The sequence below is a fragment of the Protopterus annectens genome, chromosome 13.part0, assembly GCF_019279795.1.
Source record: "Protopterus annectens isolate FY-2018-M chromosome 13.part0, PAN1.0, whole genome shotgun sequence".
Lineage (NCBI taxonomy): Eukaryota > Metazoa > Chordata > Ceratodontiformes > Protopteridae > Protopterus > Protopterus annectens.
The window spans coordinates 573,142,810-573,170,697 of NC_056747.1; the positions used below are offsets into that span (position 1 = coordinate 573,142,810).

The window sequence follows — 27,888 nt, forward strand, 5'->3', positions numbered from 1 at the left end:
AGTCGGGACTATTCCACCAGTCCCTGCACACCTTAAAATTGACTGCTTGGCTCCTCCTCTTCCGACTATAGTCAGGAGTCATACATTGGATCCAGACGTTGTACACATATTATCTTCGGCCCATAAGTCTGCTACAAAGAAACTGTATTCTAGCAAATGGAAAAGATTTGCTATTTGGGCTCAACTCCGGGGCCTGGACCCCATTTCTATTCCTGTGGCAGAAGTATTAAAATTTTTAACTTCTCTTTTCAATCAAGGCTCTTCAGTTTCTACCATCAAGGTGCAATTGGCAGCGATTTCCAATTTTCACGAATCCATAGACCCACCTTTAATGAGCAACAGATTGTGTAAGACCTTCTTGAAAGGTGCTGCTCTATTAAGACCTCCGATTTCTCATCCTGCACCTCCATGGGATCTCGATATAGTGTTACGCCTTGACTTCCTTCCCCTTTGAACCGTGGCTAGTGATCTAAAGTTTCTATCATGGAAGACAGCTTTTCTGGTGGCAATTACTTCTGCCAGAAGAGTTTCAGAGCTTCAAGCTTTGTCAGTAAAACCCCTGCTTGGTTTTTCACAAAGACAGAGTATCCTCAGGCCAAATCCTTCCTTTGTCCCTAAAGTTTGTTCTAGTTTCTGCTTACAACAATCGTTAGAACTTCCAGTCTTTTCCAAAATACTCTAACAAAGCGGAATTCATATTCCACACACTAGATGTCCACAGGCAGTTACGCTTTTATTTAGACAGGACCAAACAAACAAGGAAAACAGATCAGTTGTTTGTATCCTTTGCAGACAATAAATTGGGCAAAGCTGTCACAAAGGTCACTATTGCCAAATGGATCAGGGACTGTATTACTCAAGCTTATTCCTATTCTAACAAAGAGCATACCACCTCTGTCAAAGCTCATTCTACAAGGGCTATGGCTACTTGATAGCATTCCATTCTAAGCTTGCCATTAGTGACATTTGTGCTGCAGCTACATGGTCTTACACTTTTATTTCCCACTACAAATTGGATGTGGCATCTAGAGGACGAGCTTCATTTGGTTCCACAGTGCTCAGGAGTGTTTTCCAATGAGCCACCCAGGATTTAGGTGCTAGGACGCTGTCCCATCAGTACAGAATGTAGGAGATAGGATCACATAACATCTTTTAGTTATGTACTTACCATAACTTTAGAGGTTTGGGATCCATCTACATTCTAATAACCCACCCTCCTTCCCCTTTCCTTGGAGATCAGAGGATATCAGAAGGTCCGAATCCTGTTGTTTCATCTTGAAACATCTAACAATGTTATATAAACACGTTGTGCGTGTGTGCATGAATGCGGACAAACAAGATCTGGGGGATTAGTGGTGGTGCATCCTGGGATAAAGATAGCTCAGCCAATAAGAGGCCTCGCTCTATAGCATAAGCGTGCCGAGTCGGAGCCGAGGGATCGGCTCCGAGCCCATCAGTACAGAATGTAGGCGAGATGGATCCCAAACATCTAAAGTTATGGTAAGTACATAACTAAAAGTTCTTCCAGCTGAATGAGAGGGCATCCACTTTCCATGCTTGTGGATGGTAACTCCTTGTGCAGAATTTTTGTAGCTGGCAGTCTATTGGGGATGCAAACAGATCTATGTCCGGGTTCCACCATTTCTGTGTTATCATTCTGAATATTTATGGATTCAATTCCCATTCGTGGGGATCCATGATGTTTCTGCTTAAGTCGTCTGCCAGTGTGTTTTTCTCTCCTGGCAGGAATTGTACTTGCAGATGAACTTGAAGGTTAATAGCTGTGTTCCACAAGGTCATGGTTTGTCTGCATAGGGGGTAGGAGTGAGTGCCCCCTTGCTTGTTTATGTACCACATAACTGTGGTGTTGTCTGTCTTTAGCAGTAGTTGTCCTGGATGCAGCAGGTCCTTGAAAGCTATAAGGGCATTTTGTACAGCTAGCATCTCTTTTTGACTGATGTGAAGATGCCTTTGTTCTGCGGGCCACATGCCCTGAATACATTTGCCTGCCATGTGTGCTCCCCAGGTGTAATCCGATGCATCTGTTGTCAGTGTTTGCCTGACTGTGGGTTGTGTAAAAGGCTGTCCCTTGTTGAGGTGACAAGCTTGAGCCCACCATTGAAACTCCTGTTGAAGGCAAGGGATTAGTGGTATAACTGTTTCCAAACTTTGACAGTGTTGAGACCATACATTCTTTAGGTACCATTTTAGTTTCCTCATATGCAGTCTGGCATATGGAATTAGTAGTATGCAAGATGCCATGAAGCCCAAGGCCTGCAGAATTTTTCTTGCAGGGAGTTGGGTCTTTGTTGCCATCAATTGAAAGTATTGTGTCAGTTGTCCTTGCTTGTCTGGCATGAGATAAGCCATCTGGGCCGTTGTGTTCAAGCTGGCACCCAGGAATATAACCTCTTGTGAGGGCACTAGTTTTGATTTCTTTTCGTTTACTGTGTACCCCAGGCAACTTAATAACTTTTTTACAAACGCCAGATGCTTTAGAGGTATGTCCTTGCTCTCTGCTTGAATCAGGCAGTCGTCCAGGTACGGATAAATTTGAATTCCTTTCTGTCTGTGAAATGCAATTATTGGTGCCAGGCACTTTGTGAAGACCCTGGGTGCAGTAGATAAGCCAAAGGGCAGTGCAGAGAATTGGTAGTGCATTGAACCAACTATGAATCTAAGATATCTTCTGCAGTTTTGTCTGATAGGGACATGCTGGTATGCCTCCTTGAGGTCCAAAGTCACGAGCCAAGCTTTCTTGCCCAGCATGGGAAGAAGCTGCTGTAGTGTCAACATTTTGAATTTTGGAACATCCAGTAAGTGTTTAGAGATGAAAGATCCAGAATGGGCCTATAGGCTTTGTCCTTTCTGGGTACCAGAAAGTGTTTTGAGTAAAATCCTTGTCCTTGCTCCTGTGATGGTACCTTTTGAATAGCTCTCATATCCATGAGTACTGTAATTTGTTTTTGAGCCTCTGCCCATTGATTTGGTGGCAGATTTGACATTCCTTTTAACCTTGGCAGAGTGTGAAAGTGGAACCTGTAACCTTGAAGTACAATATTGAGGACCCATTTGTCTTTGGTGATCATTTGCCAATTGTGGTAGAAGAGTGCCAGTTTTCCTCCCAAGGGGGCTGCCAAGAAGAATTTGTTTGGCAGCGGTAGTGGGAAATCATTGGAGCTGCTTTTTATATGGTTGGGGCCTGTCTTCCCCTTCTTTCTGGCCTGATGCAACCCATTGTCGAGGCCTGTAAGGACCTTGTGTTTGACCTCTACCTCTTGGACGTCTGTATCTTCCCCTTTGAGGTCTGCCTTTAATTGGAAAGGACCAATTCTTAGTTGACCAGTTTCTGCTAAATCTAGGAGGCTGAACCTGTAAGAAATCCTTCACCGTTTGCATAGATTTTGCCTTATCCTCCATTTTCTTTAATACCTCCTCTGCCTTAACTCCAAATAACACATCCTGCTGCAAAGATGCATCCAATAATTTTGCTTTAACATGATCTGGAAAATGTATGTTCTTTTAACCAAGCATGTCTTCTAATGACAGAGCCTGTAACTGCTGCTCTGCAGGAGGCCTCTAGAGAATCAAAACCACATTGCAAAGTATGCTTTCCCACTTGTTCAGCTGCATGCAATAAATCCTGCATTTCTTTAAAATTAGGAGGATCTGATTCTGGAAGCATTTTTTGTTTTAACTGAGACAGTAAAAATTGCTGATGTTTTAGCATGTGAAACTGGCAATTTAAGGCTCTCATTGCTAAAGTTGCAGACATATATACTTTCTTTCCCCATCTGTCTAATGCTCTGGAATCTCTGTCAGAGGGAACTGGATTATTGGCTGAAGAGGCCTTAACTCCTTTGGGTCCCTGAGAAATAGTCTCAGGGTCAGCTACAGGGCTTTTATACAGAAATTTATGCGAGTCAGGGACTCTGTAGTATCTGTCAGGTTTAACAGGGGCTGGAGGTAAGGAATCAGGATTTAAGCTAGATTCAGTATACACATCATCCACAATATCTAACACAGGCGGAATAGCAAGGGGTCTGTGTTGAAGTAATAAAAGGAAGTCTCTGAGCCTTTTATTGGATTCTGAGTAATCCTGGCCTTCCAAGTGGAAATGCTCCCTCATGGTATGTAGGATTTCCCCAAAGGAGTAGTCCTCAGGCGGTGAGGCTGATGGAACTGATTCCTCAGCATCAGAATCCTCATAAGGGGGTAAAGAGTATCCTAGGTCTGAGGATGAATCAGAAGAGATGGACACCTGGTTGGATGAGTCATAGTCTGCATCCTGTCTAGGCCTTTTATCAGGAGGGGGTTGGGACCCCCTGATCAGAGTGATTAGGTCTTCGGCCATTTTGAGCATTTGTTTCTTAGGCATGGAGGCCTGTCCTGGAGAATGCTGTATTTGTTTCTTTGATTTTAAAGGAGGCTTAGACTTAGCCAAGGGTTTAATGCTTAACTGAGTAGGTCTGAAGACACCCTCTGAAGCTGTGGGTTGCTCAGCTACTCCGGATCCCTCTGAAAGGTTAGTAGGCTGAATAACTTATGCGTCCGAAGGCCCAGCCATCTCCACGTGGGAGTCAGAGGCGGCCTGTGGTTCTACAGAAGCGGTCGTCAGGGGCTGCGAAGGCGCCTCGCTGAAAACCGGAGAACTGGCGACTGGCCTAGAAGAGGCTTCGTTGTCAGTTTTGGGCCTCAGATGCCTATCCTTGTCTTTGCGCTTTTTGTGTATTCCGGTTGTCGGAAGTTCCGACGGCATGTTAGAATTGAATTTTCTACCAAAATAATGTCGGGCAAAATTAAACTGACGTTTAATAGTGCGCTTGTTAAACCTAGCACAAAACCGACAACCAGTGACGTCGTGGTCTGGGCCTAGGCATGGGTACAATAGGAATGGAAATCCTTATGAGGTATTTGCTTCCCACAAGAAATACAGTTATTAACTTTTACTGACATCAGTCTGAGGCAAGAAAAACTTTCCCCAACGGGGTACTTAGCTTTGTAGAAGACTTCGGTTCTGGATTCGGAATGAAAATCTCAGGAGACGGCCAACTGGCACTTGCGAACTGCTTTTGCTTCGGGCACCGCGCGGCAAGAAAGACTGGGGAAAATGGCGTCGGCTGCATCTTATATACCAATGTCGCACTGACGTTAGGGAGGAGTCGACAGCAACTGACGCCGGACCAAGACTTTGGAACTCAGGCCGACTGGGGAACCGCCTGATGGCAGGATAACCCAAGTGTAATGACTGCAGCAGTGTAACACGATGAACATCTGTACTATGTTCTTCATGTTTCACTGCTGCAGTCATCACGTTTGGGTTGATTCCCAAAGCTGAGGAAATGGGTGGAGGCAGTCAATGAAACTAGGGGCTGACTAGGATGCCCTGCAAGACTGCAGAGGCAAACCCTGCCCTGGATTTGGAGAAGAGAGGCAGTTGGTAATGCTTGGTAAAAGTGTGTCCAGGTGGCAGTCTTCAGGATGTCCCTGGTGGGGACTCCTCTACAGAAAGCCACAGAGGTGGAGGCTGCCCTGGTGGAGTGTGTCCTGACCCCCTTGGGGGGAGGCTTTCCATGCTATTTGTAGCAGAAATGGATGCAGTGTGCTATCCATTTGGAAGTGGTTTGTTTGGAGATGGCTTTGCCTTCTGCCGCTGTAGCAAAGTTAACCAACAATTGATCAGACTTTCTGAAAGATTTAGTCCTGTCTAGATAGAATCTGAGCTGTCTGTGCACATCTCTTTCCCCCTTGTTCTGGGGATTAGGAAAAAAGGTGGGCAAATGAATGGATTGGTTGAGAGCCACACTGGACACCACCTTGGGCATGAAGGATGGGTTAGTTCTGAGGGATACCCTGTCTGCATGAAAGATGATGAAGGGTTCCACAGCCATGAGTGCTTGCAGCTCAGAGACTCTTCTGGCTGAAGTGATGGCCAGAAGGAATGCTGTCTTCCAGGAGAGAAATTTTAGCTCTGCAGAAGAAGCTGGTTTGAAAGGGGCAGGGTGAGCTTTTCCAATACAAAGTTAAGGTCCCAAGCTGGTGTTGGTGCCCTTCTGGGTGGCCTCAAGTTGCTAGACCCTCTTAGGAACTGTTTGATCAAAAGGTGTGAGAAAAGGGGCTGCTCAGTGGGAAAATGAGCAAAAATAGCAGAGGTATGAATTTTTATAGAGGAGAAAGAGAGGCCACTGTGTAGTAGGTCAGCTAAGTAATCCAGGATGAGAGGGAGGGAGGGCTGTGCTGTATTGGCTCCCTTAGCCTGGATCCAGGTGCAGAAGCTTTTCCATTTATCAACATAAGACATTCTGATGCTAGGATGTCTGGCCTCACGGATAACATCCAGAAGCCAAGCTGCCAAACTGAGTGTCTGCAATCGGGGATGCAAGAACTCCCCTTCCCTCTGGGACAGGAGGTTTGGAATCTGAGGAAGATGCCATGGAGGTAACGAGGACAGGCTGTGCAGCAAGGGGTACCAGTGATGGTGGGGCCAGTCTGAAGCTATGAGAATGGTCCTTTGTTTTTCCTCCCTTATTTTGAGCAGTACTCTAGGGATGAGAGGTAGTGAAGGAAAGGCATAGACTGATAAGACTGACCCAGGGGAAGGACAGGGCATCCACTTTCCAAGCCATGCAGTGATGCTCCCTGGAGCAGAATTTGCTGAGCTGATGGTTGGTGTGGGAGGCAAAGAGGTCAATCTTCGGGGTCCCCCATTTCTGAGTTATTCGTTGCCACTCTTGTATGTCCAGAATATTTCTGCTTAATTGGTCTGCCAGAGAGTTGAGAGAGCCTGAGAGGAAGTGTGCTAACAGGTGTAGTTGCATAGCAGAGGCTGTGCACCAAAGGGTCATGGCCAGCCTGCATAGAGGGTAGGAGTGAGTCCCTCCCCTCCCTGCTTGTTGATGTACCACATCACAGTGGTGTTGTCTGTTTTGATCAGGAGAGCCCCTGGAGAGAGAAGGGGATTGAAAGCTATCAAGGTGTGCTGCACAGCCATCATCTCTTTTTGACTGATGTGCAGAGGGATTTGCTGTGGGCTCCATTGACCCTGTATGCACCTGCCGTCCAGGTGTGCATCCCAAGCATAGTCTGATGCATCTGTGGTGAGGGTCTGTGCAGTGGGGGTGGGGGAGTGGGAGAAAAGCATTCCTTTGTTGTGGGAGCATGCTGTTGCCCACCACAGAAAATATTTTTTCTGAGGCAAGGAATTATAGGTAGAAGTTTCCAGGTCTTGAGAGTGTTGGCACCAAAGGCTCTTTAGGTACCATTGAAGTTTCCTCATATGCAGTCTGGCATATGGAATGAGTAGTATGCAAGATGCCATGAACCCCAGAGCTTCCAGGATCTTCCTTGTAGTTAGCCGGGGCCTTGTGGCTAGTTGAGAGAAGTAGTCTGTCAGGAAAATTTGTTTCTCTGGAGTAAGGTATGCCATCTGGGAAGCTGTGTCCAGACTTGCTCCCAGGAAGATTATCCTTTCGGTGGGCACCTGTTTGGATTTCTTTTCATTGATTGTGTACCCTAGGGAGGTAAGCAGGGTCTTTACAAAGGCCAGGTACTTGAGCAGCTTCTCTTGGCTGTCTACCTGAATAAGACAGTCGTCTTATGGGTAAATCTGAATATTTCTTTGTCTGCAAAAGGCAATGGCCAGAGCCAGACATTTTGTGAAAACTCTGGGAGCACTAGATAAGCCAAAGGGAAACACAGAGAACTGAAAGTGTTGAGATCCTGCCTTGAAGCGGAGATATTTCCTGCATGATTCCCTGATAGAAATGTGGAGGTAGGCCTCTTTTAAAGCCAGGGTGGCTAGCCAATCATCCTTGGAGAGCATGGGTAGCAGCTGCTGGAGGGTGAGCATTTTGAATTTTGGGATCACCAAGAAGGTATATAGAATGGACAGATCAAGGACAGAGTGCCAGGTGCCCTCTTTTCTGGGCACCAGAAAAAGTCTGGAGTAGAAACCTTGGCCTATCTGTTCTGCAGGAATGTGCTCTACTGCCCTCATAGAGAGCAGGGAAAGGATTTGCTTTTGAGCCTCTGCCCACTGATTTGGTGGTAGATCTGGGAACCCTTTTGGGGTTGGAAGGGTGTGGAAGGAAAATTTGTATCCCTGAGACACAATGTTCAGAACCCAGTGGTCTTTGGTAATGGTGGCCTAGGTGCTTGATTGAAAGGAGAGTTTTCTGCCTAGGGGTAAGTGAAGGTGGGCAGAGTGAAGGGGTGGAGGAGATGAGTCATTGTGAGTTTTTACCATAAGGGGGTGGCTTAGACCACCCTGGCTTTAAGTGGAGGTATTCCACTGCTTAGATCTCTGCATTCCCTCGAGCTGCTGTTGGGGGGGGTCTGCTTCTATGGGGCCTAGGCTGGGCCAGTTTACTGGGAGCAGGAAAGGACCAGTGTTTGGAGGGATAATGCCTGCTGAACCTAGGGGGCTGGACCTGCAAGAAATCCTTAACTCTTTGCATAGATTTTGCTTTTTCTTCCATCTATTTTACGACCTCTTCTGCCTTAGTGCCAAATAAATTATCTTTGTGCAAATGGGCATCCAACAATTTAGATTTGACATGATCTGGCAGGGGCTGTTCCTTAAGCCATGCGTGCCTTCTAATGACAGATCCAGTGACTGCTGCCATGCAAGAAGCTTCTAGGGTGTCAAAACCACAGTGCAATGTGTGTTTAGTTACTTGACTTGCAGAATGCATTAACTCTTGTAAATCTTTAGATTCTGCCCAAACAGGAAAGGAAGACATTTTTTGTTTGAGTTCCAAGGTATGTTGCTGAAATTTCAGCATATAGTGCCCCGGTAGCAAGAGTAGCTGAGGCGTATACTTTCTTACCCCATCTGTCCAATGCTCGGGAGTCCCTGTCTGAGGGGGTGAGATTTGGCCCTTGAGAAATAACCTCAGGGCCAGCTGCAGGATTTTTAAAAAGATATTTGTGTGAGTCAGGTACTCTATAGTACCTGTCTGGTTTTCTGGGAGCAGGAGGAAGGGCGTCAGGAGTCATGGATTCGAAGAAAACATCCTCCGCAACATCCAGGACTGGGGGGATGGCCAAAATATCTGTGTTGTGGAAGATCTAGGAATTCTCTGAGTCTCTTTTTAAACTGAGGATAGTCCTGACTCTCCCATTGGAAATGCTCCCTTAAGGTATGGAAGGTTTCCCCAAAGGAAAAATCCTCTGGGGGAGAGGCTGAAGGAATGGAATCTTCTGCATCAGAATCCTCATAAGTGGAGAGGGGTTGCATGTCTTTATATTCAGATGCATCAGATTAATCTGACTCTTGTTCAGACAAAACTACAGGGAACAGATCTCTTTTCCTTTTGGAGGTGGTAGCTTGGCTTCCCCTGATCAGCATGATACGGTCTTCCACCATTTTAAGCATTTTAGACTGAGGCAATGTAGCAGGCACCTGAGAGTGGGTCGGTGTCTTGGGTGTGGTTCGTACCCATGATCTAAGAAACTCTGTAGTTTTAGAAAGAATGGTAGTCGCAAAAGAAGACGTCGGTTTGTGTCAAGATTCGGTAGTGCGAAGGACTTCCTCGGAAGCCGGTGCCTGCTCAGTGGCTCCAGACCCATCCAAGGTTTAGACGACCGCATGATCCTTAGTTGAAGAAGAGCTTTGCGGCATACCAGACTCTGAAAGGGTCTTGGTAGCGGCCAGCGAATCAACAGAAGCGGGGATCAGGGGCTGTGAAAGCGCCTCACTAAGGACCGGAGAACTGATGACTAGCTTAACAGAAGCGTCGTTGGTAGGTTTGGACCTCTGTGGTCTGTCTTTGTCTTTATCTTTACATTTTTTTCAGAAGATCTGCTGTCGGAATGCTTACCAAAGCCATATCGGAATTTGAGGACTGTAAGCAAAAATATCTGGCTACAATAAGGGCCCAATGATGGATAGTTCTGGCGTTGAAGCACAGAAGCGACAACGAGGGATGTCGTGGTCTGGGCCTAAACAAGTGACGCACTAAGAGTGGAAGTCTCGGTCTGGTATTTGTTTTCCACAGGCAAGACCATTATTAACTTTTTCTGACTTTGGTTAATGCAAGAAAAAGGGATCCTCAATGGGGTTCTTAGCTTTAGAAGACCTCACCTTCAGTTCAGTAGACGAAAACTCAGGTAGCGGCCGACCTGCACTCATGCAAACTGCTTCAGGCTCCATGGCAAGAAAGACTGATGTAATGGCGTCGGCTGCCTTACTTTATACTACTGACGACCTGACGTCAGTCCTCAAGCGACAGTAACCGATGCAGAAATACTAAGTCTCTGGTATTTGGGCTGGCCGAGGGCTACCCTGGCAGAGATAACCCAAATGTGATGACTGCAACAGTGAAACAAGAAGAAAGTACAGTTTTGTACCTACCATAAATGTAGATGTCCGATAGGTATGCATCTGCAGTCATAACATATGGGTTGTCCTGCCTCAGGCAGCCCTTCGGTCGGCCGGATTCCAAGGTCTGGGTCTGGCCTCGGCTGATGTCGCACTTTCCCCGACGTCAGAGCTTCTGGGGTATAAAGGCATCAGCCGACGCCATTTTCCTCAGTGTTTCTTGCCCCAGATGCCAGGTGCCCTCTAGGAAGGCAAAATTTGGATAAAAGCTGAAAAATTCCAAACAATAGCAAAATATATACATATATATATATATATATATATATATATATATATATATATATATATATACAAACAAATACACCATAATAGATTCCCCCAGCTAGCTGAAAGAGGGGTAAGCACCCTAGGAATACCACAGAGCGGAAGGAGGGTGGGTAATCCTGACTGCAGATGCATACCTATCGGACATCTACATTTATGGTAGGTACAAAACTGTACTATGTCCTTCAAGGATGCATCTGCAGTCATAACATATGGGTAGAATACCATAGCCAAACTGGGGGAGGGGGTACTAAGAGAAGGATGGTGTAGTTAAGATCCCCTGCAGAACTGCAGTTGCAAAACCTGCTCGGGATCTGGAGTATAAAGGTAGATTATAATGCTTGACAAATGTATTCATGGAGCTCCAAGTAGCAGCTTCTAAAATGTCCTTGGTAGCCACCCCTCGTAGGAAAGCTGTAGTGGTGGCTGTGGCCCTTGTGGAATGAGGCCTGATATTTTCAGGAGCTGTCTTTCCATGAAAAGAGTAGCAAAAGCGAATGCAATTTCCTATCCATTTTGAAATTGTCTGTTTGGAAATTGCTCTTCCTTGCACCCCAGTTGCATATGCTACAAAAAGTTGGTCAGTTTTTCTGTTGGTTTTAGTTCTGTCCAGATAGTAGCATAGTTGTCTGTGTATATCCAAGGTGTGCAAAAGTTTTTCTCCTTTGTTCTGTGGGTTAGGGAAGAACATAGGCAAATGAATAGCTTGGTTCAAGGATACCCTGGATACCACTTTTGGCATGAAAGTAGGATTGGTTTTCAGTGACACTCTATCCTGGTGGAAGATAAGAAAAGGCTGCACTGCCATTAATGCCTGTAACTCTGATACTCTTCTTGCTGAAGTGATTGCCAGAAGAAAAGCAGTTTTCCAAGATAAAAACTGTAGGTCTGCTGATGCTGCTGGTTCAAAAGGAGGAAGTGTCAATTTTTCCAGCACAAAATTGAGATCCCATGCAGGTAGAGGGGGTCTTCGTGGAGGTTTAACATTTTTGATCCCTCGCAAAAATTGTCTGAGAAGAGGGTGAGAGAAGATAGGAGGATCCATATTGTATTCTGTTGAAATTGCTGAAGCATGAATCTTAATGGAAGAATAAGACAGGCCATTGTGGAACAATTCTGCTAAGTATTCTAGGATGTGTGCTAGGTTTGCCACTGTGACATCTGTGCCCTTTGATGTGCTCCAAATGAGAAATCTCTTCCATTTAGCTGAGTATGTCTTCCTTGTGGAAGGTCTGCGAGCCTCCAGGATAATGTCCTTGACCCTCTGAGATAAAACAGTTTGGTTTGGTTTTACTGAATTTTCCAAGCAGTTAGTTGCAGTGTTTTCAGGTTTGGATGCAGGGTCTTGAAATTGTTCTGCGTTAGAAGAAGAGGCCATAGGGGTAGAGGCCATGAGTTTGCCTGAGACATGCTTCTCAGTAGTGGATACCAGTGTTGTCTTGGCCAGTCCGGAGCTATTAGTATCACCTTTGGTTGTTCCTCCCTGATCTTCAGTAGAACCTTGTACATCAATGGGAGAGGTGGAAAGGCATATACTGTTAGGGCATTCCAGCTGAAAGAGAGAGAGAGTCCACCCTCCAGGCTTGTGGGTGGTATGTCCTTGAGCAGAATTTCTTCAGTTGGTGGTTGAGTGGGGATGCGAACAGATCTATCTCTGGCATTCCCCATTTCCTTGTTATGAGTTTGAAGATGTCTGGATGCAGCATCCATTCGTGAGCATCCGTGGTAGTTCTGTTTAAGCTGTCTGCTAGTGAATTTTCTTTTCCTGGTACGAATTTGGCCTGTAGCTGGATATTGAGATTCAGGCATAGGTTCCACAGATTCATTGCCATCCGGCATAGAGGGTAGGAATGTGTGCCTCCCTGTTTGTTTATGTACCACATGACCATGGTGTTGTCTGTTCTTATTAACAGATGTCCTTGCTGGAGGAATGGTTTGAATGCCTTGATTGCATGCTTCACTGCCAGCATCTCCTTTTGGTTGATGTGCATGCTTAGATGCCCTTGAGACCATAGGCCTTGGATACATTTGTCCTCCATGTGTGCTCCCCATCCTAGGTCTGAGGTGTCCGTGGTGATGGTCTGCCTTGGTTTTGGTTTGTTGAAAGGCAACCCTCTGTTGTACTGGCATGCCTGAGCCCACCACAGGAATTCCTTTTGAAGGCATGGAATGATTGGTATCATGGTTTCTAGACTGTGACTGTGTTGAGAACATACATTCCTTAGGTACCATTGTAGTTTCCTCATATGCAGCCTGGCATGTGGAATCAAGATTAAGCAGGATGCCATGTAACCCAGAGCCTGCAGGACTTTCCTTGCAGTAAGCTGAGTTTGTCGTGTCAAAGTCATGAAATAATCTGGAAGTTGTTTTTGTTTTTCTTCTGTGAGAAAAGCCATCTGAGTGATTGTGTCCAGATCCGCACCCAAAAAGGTTATCCTTTGGGATGGCACTAGTCTTGACTTTTGGATGTTGATTGTGTATCCCAAGGCCTGTAGCAGGTGTATGACATAGGCCAAGTCCTTTAAAAATGTTGTCTTGTTGTCCGCTTGTATTAGGCAGTCGTCCAGGTATGGGTAAATTTGAATTCTCTGAAGTCTGCAATGTGCAATTACTGATGCCAGGCATTTCGTGAATACTCTGGGTGCAGTAGATAAGCCAAAGGGCAATGCTGAGAATTGATAATGCTCTGATCCTGCAAGAAATCTGAGGTGTCTTCTGCAATCTGGTCGAATAGGGACGTGCAGGTATGCCTCCTTGAGATCTAGAGTCACCAGCCAAGACTCCTTGCCCAACATGGGAAGAAGTTGCTGTAGGGTCAGCATTTTGAATTTTGGCACAATGAGATATGTGTTCAGTGCGGACAAGTCGAGAATAGGCCTCCATTGGTTTTCTTTTCTTGGTATCAGGAATAATCTGGAGTAAAATCCTTGGCCTTGTTCCATAGATGGTACCCTTTCTATTGCTTTCATCTGAAGTAAATTGCTGATTTGTCTTAAAGCCTCTGCCTTCTGGTTTGGTGGAAGGTTTGGCATTCCGCTTCTTTTTGGTAAAGTGTGGAAGTGAAACCTGTATCCTTTGTCTATTGTTTGCAATGTCCATGTATCTTTTGTAATGCAATGCCAGTTTTTCGAGAATAAAGCCAGCTTTCCGCCCAAGGGAGCTTCCAGTTGATCCCTGGTAGGCGGAATCAGAGTCAAGTCATTGGGTCTGTCCTGTGGTAGTGGTTGAAGGTGCAGCTGTGGCACCACTCCTCTGGTTGGCAGGCTGCCACTGACGGCCCCTGTAGGCACCCTTTGATTGACCTCTGCCTCTAGGGCGTCTGTTCCTGCCCCTCTGCGCTCTGGAGGTGTCTGGAAAGGACCAATTCTTTGTAGGCCAGTTTCTGCTGAACCTCGGTGGTTGGACTTGCAAAATTTCCTTTACTGTTTGCACAGATTTTGCTTTTTCTTCCACCTTCTTTAAAATCTCCTGTGCAGGGGAGCCAAATAAATTTTGTTTCTCCATTGGAGCATCGAGGAGTTTAGCCTTGACATGGTCTGGCAAGGATTGCTCTTTTAGCCAGGCATGCCTACGAATTACTGCCCCAGTCATAGCTGATCTAAATGAAGCCTCCAGTGCATCATAGCCACATTTTAAGAAATGATTACTGACCTGCTGAGAGTTGTGTACCAAATCCTGAAGGGATTTATGGTCTAAAGGTTCAGGAGAAGAAAGCTTCTTATTCAGCTGATCTAACAAAAATTCTTGGTACTGTATCATATGGAATTGACAGTTTAATGCCCTGGCAGAAAGAGTAGCAGATGTATAAACCTTTTTCCCCATCTCTCTAATGCTCTAGACTCTCTTTCAGAGGGGAGGGGATTTTTGGCCGTAGCAGCTGCAACCCCTTTAGGGCCCTGAGAAATAGTTTCTGGGTCTGCAGCATGGGCTTTATACAGGTGGAAGTGAGAATCCGGGACCCTGTAATATCTATCAGGTTTGGCAGGGGCCGGGGGAAGAGAATCAGGTGCAGTACTTACATCATTATACACATCATCAATTACATTTAGAACAGGTGGTATGGCTAAGGGCCTATGCTGGGGCAAATGCAAAAAGGTCCTTAATCTTTTTCTAGAATCAGAGAAATCCTGACCCTGCCATTGAAAGTGCTCCCTCATAGAGTGTAAAGTCTCCCCAAAGGAAAATTCTTCAGGTGGGGAGGCCGAAGGAATAGAATCTTCTGCATCTGAATCCTCATAAGGCGAGTAGGCCCCTTCCTGATGGGCTGACGAATCAGATCCATCCGAGGAGTAATCAGAGGAGAGAGGTTCAGAGGGGTCAGTCCTGGGCCTTTTGTCTGGTGGAGGTTGGGAGGCCCTGTCTGGGTGAGGTTGGGCACCCCTAATTAAGGATATAAGGTCCTCAGCAAGACTGAGGATCTGAGAACTTGAGGAAGGCCTCTGGGAAGTAGACTTGGCAGGCAAAGCTTTTGAAAGTTTTGCAGCTTTAGCCCTGGAGAAGGCCTTAATAGACATAGAAGCTGGGGGCCTAGCTGCCCCACGTGCAGGGGTAGAAATGTCCAAAGGAATGGTGTCAGACAATGCTTGAGCACTTGCTTCGATTGGGAGTTCTGAAGCCGACTCAGCCGGGGCCTCGCTGGCCTCGGTGGTTGGAGGGATGGTTTCGGTAGGAGAAAAAAACGTGGACTCGGTTTCAGCCGAAACCGAGACACTCGCGGTAGGCCTAGCCGTGGTTTCAGCCGAAACCGCGGACCGCGAGTGTCGGTCATTTTCCTTGCGGTTTTTGGTCATATGCAAAGTCGGAAGCTCCGACGGCATTTTGTAAGCAAAATCGGTACCAAAAAATTCTTCTGCAAACTCCGACCGACGTCTAAGAGTCCGTCGGTTGAAGGAGGCACAGGCTAAACAAGCTGATACGTCGTGGTCTGGGCCTAAGCAAGGAAGGCAGTAAGAATGGAAATCCTTATGTGGTATTTGTTTCCCACAAGTTAAACAGTTATTTACTTTGTCTGACATCGGCTGAGGCAAGAAAGAGTCCCCAACGGGGTACTTAGCTTTTTTCGAAGTCTTCGGTAGCTGAAATCTCTGGATCTGACCGACCGGCACTTGCGAACAGCTTCTGCTTCGGGCACCGCGCGGCAAGAAAGACTGAGGAAAATGGCGTCGGCTGATGTCTTTATACCCCAGAAGCTCTGACGTCGGGGAAAGTGCGACATCAGCCGAGGCCAGACCCAGACTTTGGAATCCAGCCGACCGAAGGGCTGCCTGAGGCAGGACAACCCATATGTTATGACTGCAGATGCATCCTTGAAGGACATCATCAGCATTTTACATTCTCCAAGGATGATGCCACAATACAAACAAAAGATGACTGACTTTAATAATTGGTTTAGTTTTTGGTGTCATTCTAATGGGGTGCAATATTTGTCAACATGGAAGATGGTCAACAGACAGTGCTGTTTCGCCAGGGATGGTCTGCAAATCTCCCCTCTAGGCTTTCGAAAATTAGCTAAAACATTGTCCTCCAAACTGAAAGTACTTCCAACATAGAAAATCAAACCAAGAAAATCTAAAGGTGTTACCGCTGAATGCTAGGAGTTTAAACAAAAACTCCACTCCCTAGAAGCTCTCTTCACCCCATAGAATGCTTATGACTGTGTGGTCACTGAGATATGGTTTAAAGCTATGGAAACACACAGACAGTGCAAGGTTATAATGCTATCCATGCATTAAGACCAGCTACTATACAGATGGGGGATTAAAGATGGTGTCTCAATTTGCCTCAGAAATAAATATACCTTAAGGCTGGTCAAACAGGACAATGCACTTGAGCTTCATCATAGGCAAAATCCAATGCCACTTCCTTGCAAGCTATAGGTCCTTTCTATGACCCAAGAAACCCATACCATGTATTTAAACTTATTGGAAACACTCGATGTCCAACCCAATACCATACTCATGAGTGACTTTAATTACTCTACAATTAACTGGGAATCATATATGACATCAGTCTTCAAACAGGCTTCATACCTTATGAATGGAGAACAGCAACAGTTATCTCTTTGCTCAAAGGTGGGCCATCTACAGACCCTGGAAACTACAGACCCACAAGTCTCACTAGTCTCAGATGTAAAGCCATGAAAAGAATTATCATGGAAATGATCAGTAATGACATAGGAAACCTCCAGACACTGAACCCGAGCCAGTTTGGTTACATCAAGGGCAGGTCTTGCCTACTCAACTTGGTGGACTTCTTTGAGAAAGTCACCAAAACAATGGATGAGGGCAAAATGGTTCGCACTGCCTACCTTGACCAGGGCAAGGCACTTGACACAATACCCCACTTCTGCATTGTTGACAAACTTAAGAGGTTAATACAAACCTTTTAAGTCACCTGGTGGACAGCCAGGACCCAGGAAGTTAGAACTGGGGAGCCCACTTCTACAAAGAGACTAGTAACAAGTGGAGTCCATCAGAGATTGGTCCTGGGACTGCTCCTTTTTGGCATTTATGTCTCTGAAGTCATGGCCAGTTTCAGTGGCCTCTGTCTGGCTAAATTTGCTGATGACTGTCATTGAATCACCCAACACAGATGTCCTCCAGGAAGGGCTGAGACAGACAAACAACTGGTGCCAGAGCCATGGAATGAAACTAAATACCAAGAAATGCATAACAGTGTCCTTTGGGAAGTTATCCACCCCTGGTAACTATCATATTGACAACATACCCCTAAGAGTTGACCCCGTAGTCAGGGATGTGGGGACACATAGACAGTAATCTAGCCTTTGACCATTACGTAACTACAGTAGTGAAGAAATCATTCCATGTTGTGCAAAAACAAAGGTATGGCATTTAGGTCAAGCAAGTCATTGCTTCACTGTATTTGGCATTCATCAGACAGTACGGTTGTAACTTACCATAAATGTAGATGTTCGAGTGTACTCACTGTTGCAGTCATTACATTTGGGTAATCTGCTGGCAGGTTGCCCTCAGTCGACCTGAATAACAAAGTCTTGGGTCCTGTGTCGGTTGCTGTCACCTCTTCCATGACAAAAGGTCGTCAGGGGTATAATCCAGTTATGGTGGCCCTGCAAGAGGCCTCCAAGGAATCAAAACCACATTGCAAAGTATGCTTTCCAACCTGTTCTGCTGAATGCAATAAATCCTGTAACTCTATTTTCCACACAATCAGAAATCAACATAATTTTCTGTTTCAGTAAGCCCATAACATGCTGTTGATATTTAAGCATATGAAACTGGCAGTTTAAAGCCCTGATTGCCAAGGTTGCAGACGTATAAACCTTCTTTCCTCATCTATCCAGCACCCTGGAATCTCTATCAAAAGGGGTAGGATTTTTGGCTGTAGAAGCCTTAACACACTTTTTGACCCTGAAAATAGTCAGCGTCTCAGCAGCAGGATTTTTGAAAAAAAAAGGGAGTGAGTGGACTGTGAACCTATGTGTCTGTGTTACTAGGAACTAGGAGCTGGGCAGAGAATCAGGCTTGATTCGATTCACATCAACAACACATCATAATACAATGTAGGGTAATGGCCAAGGCTATGCTGAAAAGAAGAAGAAAAATCTGCTCTTTTTTTTTTTTCTTTTTGATCCTGACTCTCTCCCAGTGAAAGTGTTCCCTTAAAGTATGCAAAGTCTCTCCAAAAGAGAAATCCTCAGAAGGAGAAGCAGAAGGGATGGATTCCTCTGCATCAGTGTCCTCATAAGGTGGAATAGAAAATTCCTGATCAGAAGAGGAATCAGAAGAAATGGAAACCTGATCTGAAGATTCATAATCAGTGCCTTGCCTAGGCCTCTTAGCAGGGGGGGGGGGGTTGGGAACCCCTGATCAAGGTAATTAAATCCTCAGCCATTTTGATCATTTGTTTTTTTAGGCATGGGGTCTGTGCATGTGGCTCATGCGTAATTTTTTTTCGACATAGAAGTTGGTTTTGGGCTTGTTTTTGATGATGGCGTTGGTTTAATATACAAATGTTGAGGCCTGAAAACACCCTCAGAAGCCGGTGCCTGCTCAGCGGCTCTGGACCCATCCAAGGGAGAGACATCTGCGGCTTCATTACTTGCAGAATCTCGCGGCATACCGGACTCCAAATGGGTCTCGGTAGAGGCCTGGGACTCAAAAGTAGTGGGTATCAGGAGCTGCAAAACTGGCGACTGGCTTAGGAGAAGCTTCGTCATCGGTTTTGGACCTTGACGGTCTGTCTATGTCTTTTTCCTTGCATTTTTTGTGAACTCCGGTAGTCGGATTGCTAACTGGCGACATTTCAGGGTAGTTAGATCTTGAACCAAAATATTTAGAAGCAAAAATATATAGACGCTTAATAGTGCATTGGTTAAATTTAGCACAAAACCGACAGCAAGGCACGTTGTGATCAGGGCCTAGGCAAGGAATACAGTACAAATGAAAATCCTTATGAGGTGTTTGCTTCCCACAAGTAATGCAATTATTAACTTTTACTGACATCGGTAAGGAGCAAGAAAAAGTTTCCCCAACGGGGTACTTAGCTTTAGTTTGAAGACTTTGGTTCTGAAACTTGAAAATGAAAATTTCAGGAGTCAGCCGATCAGCACTTGCAAACTGCTTCTGCTTCTGCTTCAGGCACCGCGTGGCAAGAAAGACTGATTAAAATGGCGTCGGCTGCATGTTTTATACCCCTGATGACCTGACGTCATGGAAGAGGAGACAGTAACCGATGCAGGACCCAAGACTTTGTTAATCAGGCTGACTGAGGGCAATCTGCCAGCAGATTACCCAAATGTAATGACTGCAACAGTGAAACACGAAGAACATCTACCACTGAGTACAATGCCCCCTTTAGTATGTACCTAACCAGGCATATCCAACAACTGGAAAAACCATAGCGGTCCCTCACTAAAAGAATACAGTGTGTAAATAACATGTCCTATGCAGACTGCCTCAAGGCACTATCCCTGTATTCTGTCTCCTACAGGCTGTTGAGGGGAGATCTATGTCTGGCATATAAAGCATTGTCAGACCCCCACTCTAATGGACCTCCTGCACATCTACAAAACAAACAGCACTAGAATTACCCATTCTAAACACTTAAAACTTGCTTGTGATATAAATAGGACATGCTGGAGAGACAGATATTTATCTCAGAAACTACCCCTTCTCTGGAACAGGCTCCCCATCCATATGAAGCAGAGTTCCTCCCTAACCCAAGTCAAGTGTAAGTTGGACAGTTGGATGGGGAACTGAAAATCCATCCCAGGTTTGGCACCTAATAGACACAGGCAGCCTATAAATGGTTCATCTCCCAGGACCCTGCTTGTAAATGTTTCACCTCCCAAGCCACTGCTTACACTTATAAAGGGCACCAGAACTTGTCAGAGATTTGGGGTGCATGGCTGGGCTTAAAAAAGGCCCTTGTGGTTGTTAGCCTAGTAAACACCTATGAAACTATTATTGTATGAACTTAAGACCACCCGCATCTGACTTCCAGAATTAGAAACTACTCTGGGCATAATGTTGAATTTCACAAACCGCTTCATGCATCTCATGCATAATGCAGCAGATAGAGTGGCATGTGTTGTGACAGCAGTTGTTATGATGAGATGTCAAGCCTGGCTACTCATTTGTAACTTTGTGGACAACTTTTAGGTGTCCTTTGCTAATGAACCTATGATTAAACATGTCCATGAAAGAGAAAATGCAGAAATGTGAACAACATAGGAAAATGCTTTCTGCAATGGGAGTTAAATTTATTTAAGATCTCTCAAAGATCATATATCAGGAACAAAAAGGGTCCCAAATTGCTGTGGTTTAGGAAAGCTGAGCATCAGCCATTTGAGTCCACTTCTGACAGGGGCAGCCGGGGGAAGGGTGACACCTTCAGTGGATGCAAACTCAGAGGCTGAGGGGATCCAGAGAACCAAGAATATTATGGGCCATTTTCCGGCAGGCAACCTTACACCCCTGAGGGACTGCCTGTCTGCTCCCCACTAGATGTAGTCAGAGGTCATCTATCCCTCTACTCTCCTGAATGGATGGCTATCATACAGGATAAATGGGTAGGAAGGATAATATCCAGAGGTTATACAATTCCCTTTTCCCAGCTCCCCAAATTAAAATTGCTTCGTCCAGTTGTACCACCCCACCAAATAAAGCCTGCCAAAGTGAACTTCTGTCTTTGATTTAAAAAAGAGCCATCCAAGTGGTCTTACCAGCTCACAGAGTGTCAGGAGTTTACTCAGGATTGTTTTTGGTTCTGAAGAAAAACAAAGACCTCAGGTCCATTCTGGATCTCAGTCATCTAAATAATTACTTAAGAAAGATTAGAATGGTCATTGTGCAATCAATTTAGACCTGTCTACAGAAAAAATGATTGGATGCACTTAATAGATCTCCAAGATACCTATCTCCTCATCAAAATAACCAAAGCATCCTGGAGATTCCATCACTTCTGCCTTGGAGCCAGTCACTTCCAGTTCAGGGACCTGTCCTTTGGTCTCATAACATCCCATGGGTGTTCACCAAGTGCACAGTGATTACAGTAGCTCACCTACAGCTACAATAGATCTGAGTGTTCCTATATTTAGACAACTGGCTCCTAGCATACCCAACAAGGGAATAATCAGACAATGCCAGAGACTACATAGTGCAGCTGTATCTATCCTTGGGCATATCCATAAACTATGAGAAAACAGTTCTTCAACCAATGCAAACTAGTCAGTTCATTGGATGTCACCTAGATACAATGACCTCTATAGTGTTTGTTCCTTAAGACAGAATTCAGACATTAAGGAACTCCTGCCCAAATTCTCATCCACTCCAATTATCCTACTGCTGCCCTAGTCCTCAGAGGTCTGGGACGGATTGTATTGTCTATTCTGATGGTGCAATTTGTTCATTTTCATATGAAGATTCTGTAGTGGTTATAAAAGCTCAGTGGTGTCAGATTTATTAGCATCTTTCCATCTCTATTATTATAACCAACCTTTGCAAGGTGCAGTTACAATGGAGGCTAATGCCCTCTGCATTCATTTGGAGAGGCCCTTTGTTCAGAAGAGACCAGTCTTTACATCAATGTCTTGGAAATATGTGCAGTCCTCCTCATATTGCAGAAGTTACAGGACTACCTTCCTGCAAGGGTGATTTTTATCCTAATGGACTATATGACAGTAAGTTAGTATATCAGCAAGCAAGGGGGACCAGGTCTTACCCCTTATGAAGGGAGGCTATAAGGGTGTGGCTATGGGCAATTGCTTTGCTTCACTTTCCATTTGCAGCACACCATCTTAGACAGGTCAGTTGCCTTGCTAACAGACTCAGCAGATCTGACAAATGTCTTATGAGTAATCTCCATCCAGTTGCGGCACAACAAATTTTCAGCCACTGGGGACAGCCTTGCTGTGATCTATTTGCTTCCCTCTCCAAAACCAAATGCAGTAATTTTTTTTGCCATGATCTCCCTGGAGGGACAGTCCCCAACAGATGCTTTGGTTGAGCAATGGCTTTGTGGGCAACTTTATGATTGTCCCCTTGGCCCTAACTTCCAGGTTTCTACAGAAAGTGATCAAATGCAAAGTCACCAGAATCCTGATTGCCAGCTAGTGGCCCAGGCAAATATGGTTTCCCCTCTTAAAAGGCTTACATCAGAGAACTCCCCTGGGTAGTGGATCCACCGACGCCGGACCTAGACTTTGGAATTCTGGCTGACTGTGGGTAGCCTGCCAGCAGGATAACCCAAGTGTAATGACTGCAACAGTGAAACACGATGAACATCTCCCCTGGGTAGTGGATCCCAGACAGGATTTACTATCCCACCTACCCAGGAAACCTCAGCCAGATCTTCACAACCTCTGACTAACCAGTTAATTTCTCCACTTCCAGTGATGGTCAATAATACAGCCTTAACCAGTGATGTCATCAGAAATCTATCTGCATTACAGAAGGAATCCACTTGTAAGCTTTACTGCACTAAATGGAAAACATTTCATAATCTGGGCATCACAAAATATTGACCCTTTCTCCACTTTTCCAGATATGTTATGATTCCTAACAAACATGTATGACTCATCCTCCAGCTTTTCTACTATTAAAGTGCAGTTAGCAGGTATTTCAAATTTTCATGTGGACTATGAAGCCCATTCCTTGGCTTCTAATAAACTCTTCAAGGCCCTTCTCAAGGGAGTCTTCCTGCTCTCACATCCAGTTAGAGAACTGGTGACTCCATGAGATCTCAATTTCAAATGGGAAGTGTTAACTAAAGTCTCAGTTTGAACCAGAATCTTCTGCACTCTAGAAATTTCTCTTCTGGAAAACATTGGTCTTGGCTGCCATTAGTTCTGCCAGAACAGTATCTGAGTTGCAAGCCTTATATTTTACCATGCTTTATTTAGTTTTTCCAAGACAGAGTGTCTCTTTATACTAACACCTCCTTTCTTCCCAAGGTAGATTATGATGCAAACATAAACCAGCCAATTTGCTTACTAGTCTTTTTTTCCAAGTCATTCAAATAAAGGTGAATATATCTTACACATTGTGGTTGTAAATAGGGAAGTTAAACTCTACCTGCACAGAACAAAAGCCTTCAGGAAAGAATTAATATTCTTTGTTTCCTTTGCAGTTAGCCAACTTGGGTCTAAATTTGCCCTTACTAGGTGTTTTTCTGATTGCATTTATTTTGTTTAATCAATTCACAATCACCCATTACCATTTAAACCTAATGCTCATTCCACCAGGTCTGTTGTCACCTCAATTGCCATCTTCAGAAATTCTTCAATTGATGAGATTTGTCCAGCAACAACATGGCCTACACTATGCACCATTGCTTAACATTACAAGTTAGATTGTCATCTCGAGGTCTATGGCTTCCTTTGGAGCCCCTGTTCTTTCAAATGTCTCCTGTCATGATACTACCCAGACTGATGGGTCAATGTATCTTACCCATCAGTTACACTGAATGAATGGGATGAATGCAATATGGTAGTTATGTATTTACAAAAACTCTGGATCCTTTCATTAATGTCCATCCCGTATGATAACCTTCTCTCTATCCTTCTTTCAAATTGCTATCTTGTAGGACCTGAGGGTCACTTCTATTTACTATACTGACTGCTTTGAAATCTAGCCTTAGTTGTTGGCTGCAAATTCATTCTGAGGTAGCTTCAAACACTACAACATTATGGGAAAGATTAATTTTAAAGGAACTGAAGACTGGATCATTAGTTTTGCTGGCTTGGACACAACAAGTAGCTTGAGGACTCAAGTCATATCAGACAGATTTGAATAAAAGGATCCAGCTTTAAGGTAAGTATACAAATTTCTTTCTACTATATCTGCATACCTATATGGGGTGCATTAAGGAAAATTGGCAGCTATGTTTAACAATGTTTCTTACTACTACATGTACACACCAATCCTGGGTGCTACTTGCATTGTTTTATACTGTGCAATACTGTATACTTCACTAACAGGCCTCATTTATTCAAGCAGTAGTCAAGTAACCCTAGTAAAGACATAAAAAAAAAAATCCACAAATGCAAGGATCTTGGTGCAAAAAAAAAATCCACTTCTGCTTACATGAATGGGTCCACACATTTAACATTCCAGTAGGTAAACTCTTTGGTTTCTTTTTACATTCCACAGACATGTCCATAGCTGAAATTGTAATCCTTCAAATTGACCATGGTGCATGTGTGTGTATGTATGTATTCATGCATGACTCCAGTGATGGACTGGTATCTCATCCAGGACTGGTGCAATGCCTTAGGCCTTCTACTTATCAGGTCAGGTTTCAGATCCCTTGCAATCCTGAATAAAATAATGTAAGTATTAGAAAATAAATGAACAGTGTATTGATTGTGTAAACTCCAAAACAGTGTAGAATGATAATCGTTTTGTATTTCATCTAGCATATAGTTACACTGATTTAAGGAAGTATCACCAGACTAGAAATAATTGTCCTTTTTGTCCTGTAATTTGTATTACTTGCAGTTTCCTGACTGCGGTAACCTGATAAAATGTTGTAATGTTTCCTCACAGGGTGACAGTGGTGGACCACTTTCTTGCCATCCTGAGTCAACAGATAACTATTTTCTCATTGGGATAGTAAGCTGGGGTGAAGGATGTGGACAAGCTTTCAAACCTGGAGTTTATACCTTAACCAGTAAATATGTTGACTGGGTACAGCGGCATGTGACTCTAGCAGGTGAGTCACAAGTAACCAACCTGGAAACTCCAGTGAAAAATGAGCCAGTATATGTTCCAGCATGCGATGAAGCAGTGACATTTAGAAATTTAAACACCTGCTTTGAATACTTAATCTTTGTATTTTCATGTATTTGTATTATTTTACAAGGTTATCTTGTGTAGGTGTTCATAAAAAATGCCTGTGGTGAACCTGTGCAGAAATGTTAGTGACCAAAACAAATGTATTTTCCTACAAATAAATGATGTACTTATATCTGTGTGTGATACTTCATTGCATTATTATACTAGATGTGTCTCTGAAAAAGTTAATAAATATACAAATAAATAATAAAAAACTGGGAATAGTTCCATATTTTTCACACTCATCTCTGTTTAGTTATCTCTCACAAATTTTCTCTGATTTGAGAAATGAATTTTACACCAAAGCCAGTCCATCTGACACTAAAATGGCTGACCTTATTCTGGATCATTAGTCACACTGTTAACATGTCTACTGAATGTATAAGTGAGAGAATATAAAGTCTAAAATTGCTCTGTTTTCATTTCTTGTACAGGGCTCTACAGCTAAAATCTATACTGTGTAGCTGACTTTAGCTAATTATTAGTCTTTCAAAACTTTACATTACTTACTTTGGCAGCAGATATACAAAAACTGGAATGGATCAGAGAAAATTAGCATGGTCCCTGTGCAAGGATGACATCCAAGTTCACAAAGCAATACCATATTTTTAGATAGTGCCATATCAGGACACCCTGACCTCCTCCATATATAGTTTTCCCCATTCATGGGGCATTGGCCCAAGGAGGCAAGTCAGACAGCTATTGGAGCAGGTGGGGGTTCTGGGACAAAGCTGATGACATGCAGCTATGGCAGGAAAAATATATTATTTTTACAGTAAATGCTTTCTAACACCATACATAGCTATCAGTATTTTATGAACAAGGTCCAAGAGGCTCTTAACCATGATGAAGATTGGCCTAAAATCACTGTGCTAACAGGAAAGGCTTGACATACTTTCCTTTTACTCATTTTTATATAGACTCTTGCATGGTGATTTATGTGTTACACTCCACAAAATTTTGGACCGCAGCTAACCATGCAAGTTGAATATCTCCACTAATACTTAGCAAGGGACTTAAATCACCACTAGCATATAAAATGCACTGCAGAAACAAATTATGCAACACCTACCTCAACTCTGGAAGAGACATCTACTGCAAGTTGAACAGAGTGACAGTCTAGTATCCTTGAAATTAATCCTGGATGATTAGAAGGTTATCCATAAGTTTAGTCTCGAACTGACCTGTTTTGACTTTCTCAAGTTAGTGGTACAGCATTAGGGTGGGTAATGACAAGCTATTAAAGGTCTTGTTTCTCAATTGCCTTGTATTTCCTATGTTCTCATGATTCTCTGACTGCCATTTTACAAGAAAATCTGTTGATATCCCCTATAATGCAATTTGATGTACTCAGTTTTACATACTATTCCATATTGCGCTCTCATCTGCAGAACTTGTGCTACATTTTTAATCTTCTATTGTAACTAGAATTTTGTATTGTAACTAGTGATCCTATTTCATCTGTCCATTCAATTCGACTGTTAGGTACTGAGCCACTCAGTGAAAACAATCTGGCCATTAACTAGTGCTCCAAGCCTAAAAATTTCAAAACTTTCCCATAATTTCCTTGTGGTAGTCTATTCAGATCTCGATTGCTCCCATCATCCCAGTCATCAATGGAGACAATCCTCAGCTAGCAGCTAAGTGTTTCCTAATTATCTTTAGTTAGTAGTATAATTGCTGCATAATTTTGCCTCTATTTTCCCTCCATTGTTTAATATTTGACAATTTTTGAGTATTGCTTCTTTGTGTTCTGCTTTTGTTTTTTTGCCTCAACTTTTTCATGGCATCTAGGCAGTTGACCTGGCATCTTCATGACATAAAAAAGAGGGAGGTCTTGAATTAAATTTTTAAAAACTTTTGCTTAGATTTTCACTTATCTTAATTCTAACTAAACCCTCTAAGGGCATTAAATGTGGACCCCACCCACCGGATGGACAGTAATTATGTGTGGTTTGCCCAAAACTGAAACATCTAAATATTGTTCCATTTGCAAAAGATGTGGACCAAGATACTCATTAAATAGGAGAAATAAGCTAATCATAAAAGGTGGGATCTCTGCAAAAGCTTTCAAGAAGGTAGAAAAAAAGGAAAAAGAAGGAACCTAAAACACACAGAGCTGAGGAGGCAGATCCTATTACTATCACTAAGGCACTGAGATCTCCCTCTATAACACTGACACAAAAGCCTACTATCGTGGAGAGTATTGTCATTAGAGGCAAATCCCCCTGTAGACTTTCAAGCAGGCATTCCTCTGAATGAGAACTGTTTTCTGACTTCTAGTCCACCTTGAACTACTGTGCACATTGAGAAGCACCTCAGAAATGGACTGGGAGTCCATGAAGACGGCATTTTTGAAGATGCCAGTAGAACTGGGCATCATTCCCCTTTATTTCTAGGGTAGAATGGGTTAGCCCCTAATTACACTTCTAGCTCATTCCCCAGTGCCAGAATGTGCATCAGTGCCCTGTAAGCTAGTCACTCAGCTGGATCCCATTGGATTGGCACCCAAAAGGTGTTCTCATCTTGATGCTTGCAGTAATTTGTCCGTCACACTCTTCTCCGACATCACTGGGGTTTAGTGGATCTTGGACCCAAACATTGAGGTCTTGGCACTGTCCTTGGTGACAATAAACCTGAAGCCATTCTTGGTATCAGATTCCGTGGTGTTTGAGCCATCAGTTCCAGTCTCCATCTTTGGCCTTCAGGATCCTCAATGTTGAGGCTTCCTTTTTAGTTTCATCCACCTTTGGTTTGGCAGTGTAGGAGATGGCTCCAAGGGATAGCTCATTCACACCAACAGATTCCAGATCCACCTTTGGGGAAATGGAGTGAATGATGGCCTTTCCTTCCAGGCTAATGACAGTACCATTCTGCTGGTTCTTTAGTCCATTAACCAGTGATCTGAGAAATGAAACAGAGCTGTAA

The 27,888-nt window shown here is 44.0% G+C and overlaps 1 protein-coding gene and 1 non-coding gene across 2 annotated transcripts in view; both read left to right on the plus strand.

Annotated features, from left to right (window-relative positions):
• LOC122787486 (transmembrane protease serine 3-like) overlaps positions 1-25,133 on the plus strand; it is a 413,860-nt gene extending 388,727 nt beyond the window's left edge. Inside the window, exon 3 of the mRNA XM_044054226.1 lies at positions 24,673-25,133. Within this exon, the coding sequence (XP_043910161.1) occupies positions 24,673-25,002 (330 nt within the window). The 3' untranslated portion in view covers positions 25,003-25,133. The remainder of the gene's footprint in view (positions 1-24,672) is intronic.
• A 333-nt stretch (positions 25,134-25,466) lies between these two features.
• On the plus strand, positions 25,467-25,570 carry LOC122788480. The gene has a single exon (XR_006362684.1). It is a non-coding gene; the product is annotated as a U6 spliceosomal RNA (small nuclear RNA).
• Positions 25,571-27,888: the final 2,318 nt, after the last annotated feature.